The 11,932-nt window shown below is 42.3% G+C and overlaps 1 protein-coding gene across 2 annotated transcripts in view; it reads right to left on the bottom strand.

Annotated features, from left to right (window-relative positions):
• ACSS3 (acyl-CoA synthetase short chain family member 3) overlaps positions 1-8,829 on the bottom strand; it is a 120,906-nt gene extending 112,077 nt beyond the window's left edge. Inside the window, exons 1-2 of one of the 2 annotated variants that reach the window (XM_075600506.1) lie at positions 8,762-8,829; positions 6,419-7,037 (exon numbers count right to left, since the gene is read on the bottom strand). In XM_075600506.1, the coding sequence (XP_075456621.1) occupies positions 6,419-6,822 (404 nt within the window). In that variant the 5' untranslated portion in view covers positions 6,823-7,037; positions 8,762-8,829. Of the gene's footprint in view, positions 1-6,418; positions 7,038-8,761 lie in introns of those variants that run through there. The other variant, XM_075600507.1, reaches the window with a different exon arrangement.
• Positions 8,830-11,932: the final 3,103 nt, after the last annotated feature.

Consider the following 11,932-nt stretch of genomic DNA (forward strand, 5'->3'; position numbering starts at 1 on the left):
ACTTGCCTGAACTGGGGTTAGCTAGGTGTGGTGGGCAAGTTTATAATACTTTAACCAAAATATATAACCTAAACCCAAATATTTCAATAGAATACAGGTATTAAGTAGGGTTTAAGATGCCCAGACTTTTATGCAGCATAATAAGAAATGGTTAATAATGATATTTGGTTTAAGTTTATTTGGATGTGTTGATTTTGTGTTTTGTTTTTGCTTCATGCTACTTTTACGACCTACTGTAGAGGCCCCCAGTTCAGATGATACCGCAACATTCCTGCCGGGACTTCTGGGAAATAAAGATGACTATTGGCAATATGTCTGCAAGACCGTAAATGATGGAAATTATGCTGTGACGTGACTGCTGAGCATGGCACCCACTTACAATTTAGATGGGCAGCAGCCATTTAATTTAACCAACTCTAATAAGTCATGCCTAAGGCTGAGTCCCCGCTGGCAGTGAGCACGCTCATGCTTGGAGAGTGCTCCAAGCATGAGCGCCGGGTGTCCTGGCATTTACGCCGTGACGCCACTGGCCCGCCCTCTGCCGGCGCACCGGCAAGCAACCGCAAGGCCAGGGAAAGCACCCGCTTTCCCTGAGCCTCAGCGCGCCTCAGCACGCCAGCGGTAAGCGTGTCCGAGGCCTAATTCTGCTTGCATGGCTTTCTTTGCCACCAGGTTTTCATCAGTTACAGTTAATGAGATTGTCAATTAGGCTGAGTCCATAGAAGGACAGGCCGCGCTGAGCCGTGCGGATGCTCCGCGCTGAGCCCCTGCATCCTCAATGAGGATGCCTTGAGAGGGGGCTCACGCGAGCGTCCGCAGGCGTGCTGAGGCGCTGGATTTTTCAGCCGACAGCCAAGCTGTTTTTCAGAGCGCTGTCGGCTGAAAACATCCAATCAGCGCGGAGCAGCATCAACGTCACAGCGCCGTGACGTCGGCACCGTGACGTTGACGTCGGTTCGTCGCGGGCGATTGGCCCAGCGACGTCACTGCCCCGCTTCCCTCAGTCTCCCCCCGCCTCCGATCGCGCCCGCTGGCTCGCCTGCATGGGCATGAAATCGCGCAGATTTCAGCAGGCGAGCCTCAGCGTCAGCGCGGTCCAGCACTGACAACCCCTCTATTGCCCCAGCCTAAGAATAGTGAGTGCATTTGCGTTCAGCTCTCACATCACTATATGCTATACTATACTATACCACATCGTTTTCCTATCTGCTTTTATTGCTAAATAGTTCCTTCTATTTATTTACTTTGTAAAACTGCAACTACATGCATTCTAAAAATGAAAATACTACAATAAACCAGTAATTGGCATGTTGATATTATTGTTGTTATCATTTATTGTTATTACTATGTATATTTGCAGCTGCAAAAGGAACAATTGTTCTGTACCGTCTCTCTAGCACTGTCCTCAAACTAGTCTAGTTATCTATTATGTTCCTTCCACTGAACTAACACAGAGGGTTTATACGCACACGTTACTGGTAGCGGAGATGGAGGAAAGTGGTTCTTCAGGAGATCTGTGGACAGTTAGATTTCAGATGTTTCAAGACAGCGGCTTCAATATTCTATGAATTACCCTTAGGCCGCGATTATAGTGAGCATAACAGCGCGCACCGTGAACAGAATGCAGGATCGCTATAAGGCCACCTGAGCGATGAAGAGCAACCGCACGGCAGATTTTTAAAAAAAAACTAATTATTTTGTCTTTTTGCGCGATGGCCACGTCACTTGGCAGTTCAGCCAATGTGGGCAAACCAGCCTTGTGACATCACGGCCACGCCTCCCCGTCGCCTCGGGTCACAGTGCAGGGATCACTGGAGCGACAGGCGCGTGCGACGTCATGCGCTCCAACTATAAATGCAGCCTAAGAATGCGAGCCTGTAAAAACAGCGTTTTACATATCACGGCTTATAGACTTATATCATGTTGCTGAAAGGTACATGTGTAATGAAAAAAACTTTTTTGAGCAGGAGCGGCGGTGGAGGATTTTTAAAATTTGGTGCACCTCTGCTCATGAAACCTAACTCACTCCTTGTCCCTCACATGTACCTCACTCTCCCACACACCTAAAACATGTCAGCTGAGCATCGGGTGTGTCCCACGCTATCTAGAGCTCAAAGAGGACAGGTGGTCTCTGGACAGTGCAGGAATGCGTCTGCTGAGCAGCTGGCAAAGTGTCTCCTCTGGGGGCTGTGGCACCCTTGGCAGAAGATCGTGGCACACAAGGGTGCTTTGGTTCCCTGGTTGAGAAACACTGATTTAAAGGAATAAGGAATTAAGGAATTGTTATCTTGGAATACAGTATAAAAAAAAACTTGATCAGTGCTCTCTTCAGGTTAAAACACCCACTGAAACTAAAGATCTCATACTACCTTCCCATTAATTGCCGTTTAACCCCTAAGGGTGCCCTATTGATGTAAAATATACCCTGGCACCCTAGATGCGCTTATGGTGTATGCTATACAGTACATTATGCCTCTACACTGGTTTTATATGCAAAATTGCAAATAAGCACTCTACAGGAATGCTGAATGCAATCTGGACAGAAAAGGAGGATAATCCCATTTGATGTAGCAATCACGTGATCGCTTAGGAGCAATCACATGGTTACGATTTGCCAGAGGGTGCATGGCACTGCGGTCCTGCCTACTCTCTGACAAGTAATGATATTTACGTTGAATAGTTATGGATTGTTATTCTCTCTTTTTCATTAACTGGATGGAAGAGCATGAAGCTAAATCTGTTTTTAACATAAATTAGTCATGAGCTCTGAATTACTATAAATTGAAAGAGACTGCACAACTGGGGGTAAATTACCGCAATTTGCTTGTGTCAAAATGCAATTACCGTATATGTACAGACATCTTAAGGCATTCGAAATCCAGCTACATTGTGCAGTCTGGTGTGCATTGCAAGGTGCTGTCACACAGAAAAAAAAGTACCCTACATATTCATTCATAATGTTTCAGAAATTAGCCCGCTAACTTTTGCACAAACTCTTCTAATTCTTTGCAAACCCGCAAGAGTTTCTAACAACCTTTTTATTATTAGAAAAACAATGCGAAAACATGCAACACCGCCTAATTCTCTATTTCAACACTTTTCCCCTGCAAGTTTTATTTTCTGTTGGATTCAATTTTAAGGCAACTTTTTGTTGAACTCCAACGGATTCATGAAAAGTCGAACTTGCCAAGAAATGCCATTTTTGCAAGGGGTGAAAAGTTTGTACTTTTCTCATCATTTTAAAATTTGACAGATTATTCTTTTAGCATAAAGCACAATAAATCTTACTATATAATACATATTGGCGCTCGCTAATGGGTAAGGCCTTGGTCCCAGTGAACAAGAGAATGGCCCTCTATGGGGCCGGCCCCAGCCAGTCCGTGTACACGCATGCACAAAGCTCGATGCCGCGACCATATTTTGGAGAGTCACAAAATTTTACTTTTTGGTGTGGCGCCGAGCGAGCCACGTTACGGCGGCGGTTCAGCCAATGAGGACGAACCAAACGCTTGACGTCATGGCCATGCCCCACGAGTGATCTGAAGTCAGATGGCTCTGATGAAGGCCACAAGCGCTGCCAGCCGCTCCGTTGCGAGTGCTCACTGGGCCGTAACCTAAGAGAAGATTGACTACAGACACATTTCTACTGTTGCAGTGGCCATTATCGACTGGTTGACTGCCCTTATAACGTTCACTAAACGTCACGTTCACGACGTGTGTTCACCACTCCATGGGCATTCCTCTTCCATTCGCTCAGGAGTGATCACATGGGTTAAAGCAGCAATCCCTCCGCAAAACAAAAGTGATGTCATTATACAACGAGATAGACAGTACATGCTATGCTCATCTATGTCTATCTTTTCAAAACCCTAATTTGTTTGCTTAGTTTTCATGTTTTTCTTCATTTTACTGGCAGCAGCTGTCACCATGCAACCTGCCATCTTAATTAGTGTGAATGGCCAGTGGGTCAAGCTCACTCCAGCAGCCAATAGAAAGCTCCAACGTCATTGGTAGATGACGTTGCAACTTTCTATTTGTGTCGCAGTGTCCATATTTGCCTCTTTTTTTTCTCACACACTGACCCAAAAAAACGCTGATTTCAGGTTCAGGTACACAAAAAAAAAGTGGGAGAAGTAAAAAAAAAAAAAAAAAAAAAAAAAAAGATATAGTGTAGTATATTTGAGCATCACCAAATAGGATACAAATATAATATTTATATGCAATCACATGCAAAAAATTAGGTTTCTGTGCTCGTGCTGTTCACTATAGCATCCGTAATCCGCTTGCAGCTGTGAACACCAGGAGCCCCTTCTCTTCTGCTCTCTAATTAAGGAGAGCCACCGAGGGAGCCCTCCTCACAACAACAAAAAAAACACAAGGCGCAAAAGTGCACCGCGGATTAGCATAACATTATTTAATGATTAGTCACAATGACCACAGAAAGATGCAAAGATAATTACTAAACACCACACATACAATGAAAATAAAATTAAAAAGAGAGGGGGGATCCCACGGATACAACCCCTAGGTACCAGCTTCAAAATGAAGCACACAAACATAAAAACAATTTGTAGAACCCTCTCCTGACGAAACACGTGGTTGCGAAACGCATAGAGGTCACGTAGGGGAGCTCTGCGCATTCACCGATTGGCTGGAGGAGGAGAACCAGGAAGCAGCAGCAGTGTGTTCCTTCTGCCAGCGTGTTCGCGTTATCCGGACCTATCCGCGTTCCTGCTTGGCACCCGCTGCTGTTTGTGGTTAGTACCTACTCCCCCCTTTGCGGTTTCAAGTCCTTCACTGTAATAGAGTGTCCTTTCTAGTAGGGGTGGTTCTACAAATTGTTTTTATGTTTGTGTGCTTCATTTTGAAACTGGTACCTAGAGGTTGTATCCGTGGGATCCCCTCTCTTTTTAATTTTATTTTCATTATTATTTTCATTGTATGTGTGGTGTTTAGTAATTATCTTTGCATCTTTCTGTGGTCATTGTGACTATGCATTAAATAATTTCATGCTAATCCGCGGTGCGCTTTTGCGCCTTGTGTTTTTTTATATGCAATCACATTTCCATTAGGGCCTCATCCTCAATACACAGCATGTAGATCCCAGGATCACCTATAATAGTTGTTTGCTATTAAAGAAAAAACAGAGAGAACATTGATAGGGTAATGGGTAAGTGTAATTGTTACAAGAGTCGGTAAAGTGCCTATAACAAAAACCTGTAAGGTGTGGATGACTGCACTGATACCAGAGATTGCAGTGTCCTTTTTTTCGTTTATCTCTGCCCGCCCACTCCACGCCGGTTGTAGGCTGTCTATCACACACCGCACCTGAGCTCCACCCAATGCGTTTCGACAAACATGTATCAGCTTCTTCACGGATTGGAAGGTCTGCTTACCTCACCCTCCCCTTTTTATGAAAGTCATATTAAGTCATTCATTACTGCACATACAAAAGATTCATCAAGCATGAGATCCAGCGTTAACTCTGAGTCTGAGAGTATGTGTATAAGTGTATATGTCAAATATTACTGTGTGCTCATATGCGGGTCTGCAACCCTGCCTTTCACCATTATCGCCCAGCATACAGTGCTTCCACTGCAGCAAGGGACTCTAGGAAATTACATGGAAATGAGCACACAGTGCCACCTTTTGGGGGCATTGGGGGGATGTTGAGCGGGCTTCAAAGTCACTTTTCTTTGTCTCCTCAAGCGCCAAGCTTGCGAGAGCGTGCGTGCACGAGCGCACCACATGAGCGGGGACGTCACCATAAAGCGTACAGGAAGTAAAAGCAGCAAGCGCCGAGCGCACAGTAAGTTATGGTGGCTAAAAAAAAAGTGACAAAAAAACCTCCACCATAAAGCATATAGCAAATGGAAATATTACGGTATGCTCATTTGCATGTCTATATGCTTGACAGTAGAGATTTTTTTGTTACTTTTTTTTACCCACCATAACTAATGTGTGTGTATGTGTATTAATATTATACATGTACATACACACTAAATATGTATGCACAAGTTTGAGCGCTGTTATTTTTGTTTTAACAATTATAAAATGTATTTAAAACAGCTACAGTACCATTATTATTATTATTTTAAGCTACTTTGACTACTGTTTTAACACATTTGTGGTAGACTCCAGATCTTACGTTAACCAAATGTTTGTAATGATAATCATTTATTTTTCTACATACTGTAGGTGTAGGATAGGAAACTTTGGTCAGTGAGCCCAGAGCTAAGATACTTCAGTGTAGAACACATCCTAATATATTATTTCCAAATGTGTAAAAACTAACATATCATGTACACCTAGAACTCTCCTCCGCTTTGTATACAAATAAATGCATTCATTGAACTTTTGATTTATATCTTAAGTGTAAAATATAATAACAGCAGATTCATTTTCTTGGTACACTTACCATTTTGTGAAAGGTGGATTGGAGTTGTCCATTGTTTTAGTCCATGGCTTAAACCATGTAATTTGCTTTGCTGCTTCCCCCCAAACCCTTTCGGGGTCTTGTACCGAGGACTTGAACACATGGTCATAATTAGCATGTTGGAGGACAGTGTCCCCGGGCAGAGTGGAATATGATCGATTGCACACGTATGTGGAATAGGCAGCTGAAGTTGATCGTGTTGCAATCCGCGCAGAAAGTTGGGAGGCACATCTCTTCTTCCAGGTTTCCCTGCCAGTGAAATGACTCTGGTTGCTGCCATCTGTCCTGTTCACTGAGTGCCATCCGGATACACGGAGGAGACCTTTGCTTCTCACTTCTCTGTTTCTAAAGACATGTTTTGGGATCCATGTAAGGCCACAGTACATTTTTACTTTGCAGTTTAATTTTGTTATGGCAACACTGTGTGTGTGTTCAGCTTTGAGCCCAGGACCTAGTAAAAAAAACCCGCACTGGATTCCTGATCCCACTGGAGGCACAAGTTGCAAAGTAAGATCTGGTCTTCAGAAGCCGTCGCCGTGAGATCCAGTTCGCAATTTCCTTGAACCAATTGGCAGCAGAATTGTATATTTCAGAGCAGAGGCTGAAAGAGAAAGAGTTTGTACACAGCATTTCTCTTTCGCTGCTAATGATATGAGAGCAAACAAACGCGGAGCTGGTTACTTTACTACTTACATAATCATTCAAACTAGGCTAAGTAAAGGTGTGTTAGATAGAAGGGCCCATTGTTACAAGTGCCACGTGGGCTGATCCAAACGAATACAGAATACGTACAAACCAGAAGCAAGTTAATAAAGAGATTAGGTGATTTATCTCCAAAAGTAAAAATGTAAGTGAAATAAACTTAATATTCATCTTATTGTGCATTATAAAAGGGTAGTTTTACGTGTGTTGTGTCAAGATGAATGTGTTCAGAGAGAACCAGAAATGAAATAATCTATTTAAAGCACCTCCAAATGTTGCCAGCTATAACTGCATATACAGTAGTAATATAATTTACATTATTCAAATGTAACACGGGTTCAAATATTACTCTTGGGTATGTTTGGGTTGATTTGCTCCGATCAACTATGAAAAAGAAGAGGTTAGCACAAGAATAGGATCTTGGACAGCAGAAAGGTGTGTGTGTCAGGTAATTGTTAGCAGTGCAATTCGGATTCTCCACTCCTTTTACATTTGTTTTTTTATTTTATTATTTTGAGTTTGAGGCTTTGTTGCAATACAATATAATCTACTGTTAGAAATTATATACGATCTACTTTTATATCTGGCGCTCTTATCTTTACATTGTACATAGTCTCGACACTCCTGTATGGATAACCCAGCACATAGAGTAATACAAACGTGTGTCTTCAAAGGAGCACGTAAAGTATTAAGCAAGACACAACATTTGAGTGTGTGAGGGGACAGAGGGTGCCCTGTGTGCATTTGAGGGGGCAGATGAGTGCCCCATGGATGTGTTAATGGCCCGAAATGTGTCTCCTGCATACAAGGTATGCAGAGGGGGACAGGGCCATGCTGTTGATATGTTTCATTAACCCTTTTAATACATTTGCACAGGGCCGCAAAAATCCTAAAGCCACCTGTGAGTTAGAGTGAATGGTATTCCTAGCAGGAAACCAGCCTTCCTTTTATTTTATTTAAGAGTATGAACTGACATTCAGCTACAACCATCTGCAGATAATGTCAGCAAGGACCTGCATTTGCTAAACCACTAAAAGCAATTTGCAAAAGAGGGAAGCAAAGCAGAACACTAACAATGTAAATGAGTGCAGTTAGCATATGAAGCAGCCAAGGTACATGGCAAATTATAAAGTGGTGCTATTTAGCTCTTACATTTAATGTAACAATACACTGAATAGTGAACAAAAAAAAAACCCTCAGTAAACTGTATGATCACAACATTGTTTAGACTTGGAAATGTTTTTAGAATAAAAATGATATGCTGCAGAAGCTAAATTTAAGGGATTAAGACTAGGATGTCAAATATGCTGAATGCTTAATATTAAACAGAAACAACAATTTCTGGAAAGCAAGAACATCAGAATACAAATATTCCCATGGGATTCCCAGGCCTCCAAAGCTGTAAATCATGAAGGAAAATGTTTCATAACAAGGGAAGAAAATAACCCTACTACTCCTTTCTGAATGTTAAAGCAGATGTTCATCATACAAACTAATTCTGCAATGATAGTATTAGCTGTAATAGACTATTTCCATTCAGTTGATTAAATGTTTCTTTGCTTTTTTTTTTATACAGGGTATTTGTATCCTTTTGATAAAATACCAAATTGAAGCAAAACATACCAGCATACGGTAGATCCTTACTGTGTGTAAACTGGAGCTCAGTCTGTTCTTAGCCTCCCCAGTTCCACCTTCCTGATTAATTACATGGGGAGGTGCTAAGGGGGAATAGACTAGTGCTAGATTTAAAGCAGCAGTTCACTATGATTACCGATTTTTTACATTTTAAACATATCATTTACATTTTTCTTTAATAGTGTTATAAAGGGCTAAAAGATAAGCATCGTTCAGGAGATATAAGCGTAAATTTAGTGCATGGATAACAGAGTTTGCAGGAATTTTTGACATGCAAACTTACTTTGTTCTACGAAATAAGGCTTGCCACTTAGCAACTGCTTGTAGGATGATAAACCTCCCAATCAAATGGTGCTAGGCAACAGACAGCGCTTGTGCAGGGTTGCCTACCCCAGTGGTTAGATTTTTCCAGGAGTTTGATGACAATCCTTAGAGTTACCCTACTAATACAAAGTCATTTAAACCCCCGATCTTATCTACTAGACTTAACCTACAACAACACAATGTACAGTACAAGTTGTTTCCTTGTTTGAAATCTTTAATGAACAATAAAGATTTTTTTTACACAATGCAAATGTTATTGTCTATTCTGTTTTTCTCTCCCATCCCTCCATGGCAGCAAGTCACAAGAGGGATCCATGCTCCTCCCATCTTAAAGGAGCAATCCATGCAATGGTTTTTTTTTTAAATACATTAGTTCTCTGGTATTAGATAATACTTACGGCGTTTTGTTTTTGAATTATTCAACTTAGTGCAATTGTTAAGGCGTTTTAATATAATGAGAATCCTTTGATTTCTTTAGCACGCTATAGCCCACCTACCAAGCAGTGCAAGATCTTTGCAACACTTTCCTGTTTGTGATAATGTGTTGCCAATATTCCCAGCAGTTTTAGTTGCAAACTAACAATAGATAATGTTACATTAGGGTAACGGTGCAGGAATCACTGTAGGGACATCATGTGGTCGCATCGCCGTAGCCCCTACTATAAACGTCTGCTTGAGCCCTGTCTTTGCCTCTGTGTTTACCTGAATTGTGCTTGACCTCGGACTGGAACTGACCTCCTGCCTCGACCCCGGAATTGGACTTGACTACCCCTGCCTCTTAGGCCTCAGATCCCAGGCCAAGGTTGGTTTACTACTCCCTACCTCTGCCCTGCGGTTTCGTATCCTGTTTTGCAGTCAGAAATGTTACAAAACTAGGCTAAATCAGTTGAATTGCAGATATAGCAAGCCTTACCGTTTGTGGCGGTGCCATCGCGCGGGGTCCCATGACCATTTGATGCTCTTGTCATGGAACAACAATCACATTTCTGTTTCACCCCCCCCCCCCTTTCCTTTGCAGTTTCTGCATGTCAGATTCTCAGTTCCAGCTGCATGTGTTTTGCTCTGTGCACACATACAGTGCCTGTGTGATAGACACAGTGTTGCAATCCCTGTCTCTGCCTTATGCCAGTGAGTTGCTACAGCAACCTCAGCTTTTCCCTCAGAGTGGGCTAGTCTGCCTTCTCGCCCTCTGCTTTGCTGACAGATGGTCTGTCCCCAGTCTATCTTGTTACCCAGAATACACTCACACTTCCTTTTCCACCTTTATCACTGACAGAGAGACATTATTCAAACACCACATCTCTTCCACAAGTGCCTGTCTTTATTGCTGCTTTCCCTAAATAAAGTGAAGAAAATATACAGGACTTGTGGTGTTTTGGAAAGAGGGCCGAGTTGAACCTATCTGGGCTAATCATCCTACACATGACCCTGGCCTCCAGAATAGCTCTCCTTCTGGAGAGAACCTGCTCTGATCAGGCAGTGGGAGGAGCAGAGAGCAAGCTACTTACTGTGACTCATCAGCTGACTCCTCCCCTTCTTCAGCTACCATTCAGAGGCTCCTCCCACTTGAAACTGCAGTGTGAGGGGAAAACCAGGGCAACCCAGGAGAATTGCGACTGTTGCAAGGTACAGATGTAGCCAGACTTACTTTCCCCAGGTCCACTGCAACAACCCCAAAATGCAGCTTCTCTGAGAAAGCCACAAGCTCTGCGGGGGTCCATCAGCAGCAATAGGACTCCCCACCTAGTTAATCAGTTAATCTCTTGCTACATCTGTATGCATTAAATAACTTTGTATTCTTTATGGGTTCTCTATGAACGTTTTATGACTCACTGCAGTTCAAGGTTTGGATTTATGGGATCTTATTAGCAGCAATACAGCTACCTACTAAATCACTTATTTACTTTTAAACCAATGCTACGTCTATGACTGGTATGTTTTCAACGAGAAAGCATTGATTAACAAGGTGTAAAGGTATTTAGACTTCACTCTACTTCAGACACATTTAGCTATTGTCACGAATGGCACACGTGTGAGCAGGTGACTTGTATATGTGACAAGTGTTAAAAACACACAGCTATGCAGCTGACACGTATCTCCCTGCAGGGCTCCTCAAATGTGTAATATCTACCCTCAATGTATATCTTAACTTGCTGCCACCACCAAAGAGTTATCAAAATTCAATGCAGAGTTCCTGTTTACTAAGAAAATATATATAACAGACACAACTCTACAGTAGCAAAATGTGTCTGCAAATGTTATTTACTCTCTTCAAAACATGTAAACTTGCGAGAGAATGTGACCCAACTAGTAGCACTCTATCACCTACAGTTGGAGTAGGTAAACCCCGGATTGAGAAGAATGCTGGATAGAATAGATGATTATATATGCTATGCTAGGGGGAATCTAGTATAAAAGAAAACACCAGGGAGAGAAGGCGGGAAGTAGTAACTAAAATGCGATGAATACTGTACAATGCAAACAGCTGGTAGGAGTAATGCTGTAAGGTGATTAGTGCACACTATGAATAACCTGGTTGGTAAATGAATGTGTGATCAGAGGTACTTGATCTGTGCCTACACAGATGATAATGGGGGTCCCTGGAATAGGAGACCCCAGTAGGTCAACATAATGTATATATAATAACAAAGATGTGGGGAGAACAAAGGAACCCACCAGTCTGAGTTAGCATTTATTCTGGCAGTCTGCCATGTGGTTTCCACTGTTGTGAGTAGATACTAGGGTTTCTACAGTAGAGTGCACTTGTTTCCCTTCAGTTCATTATCCAGTGCAATTTGTACAGTGGGGGTATAATATCCTCTTTGGTGATATAGT

Source organism: Ascaphus truei, chromosome 5 (genome assembly GCF_040206685.1).
Source record: "Ascaphus truei isolate aAscTru1 chromosome 5, aAscTru1.hap1, whole genome shotgun sequence".
Classification (NCBI taxonomy): Eukaryota; Metazoa; Chordata; class Amphibia; order Anura; family Ascaphidae; genus Ascaphus; species Ascaphus truei.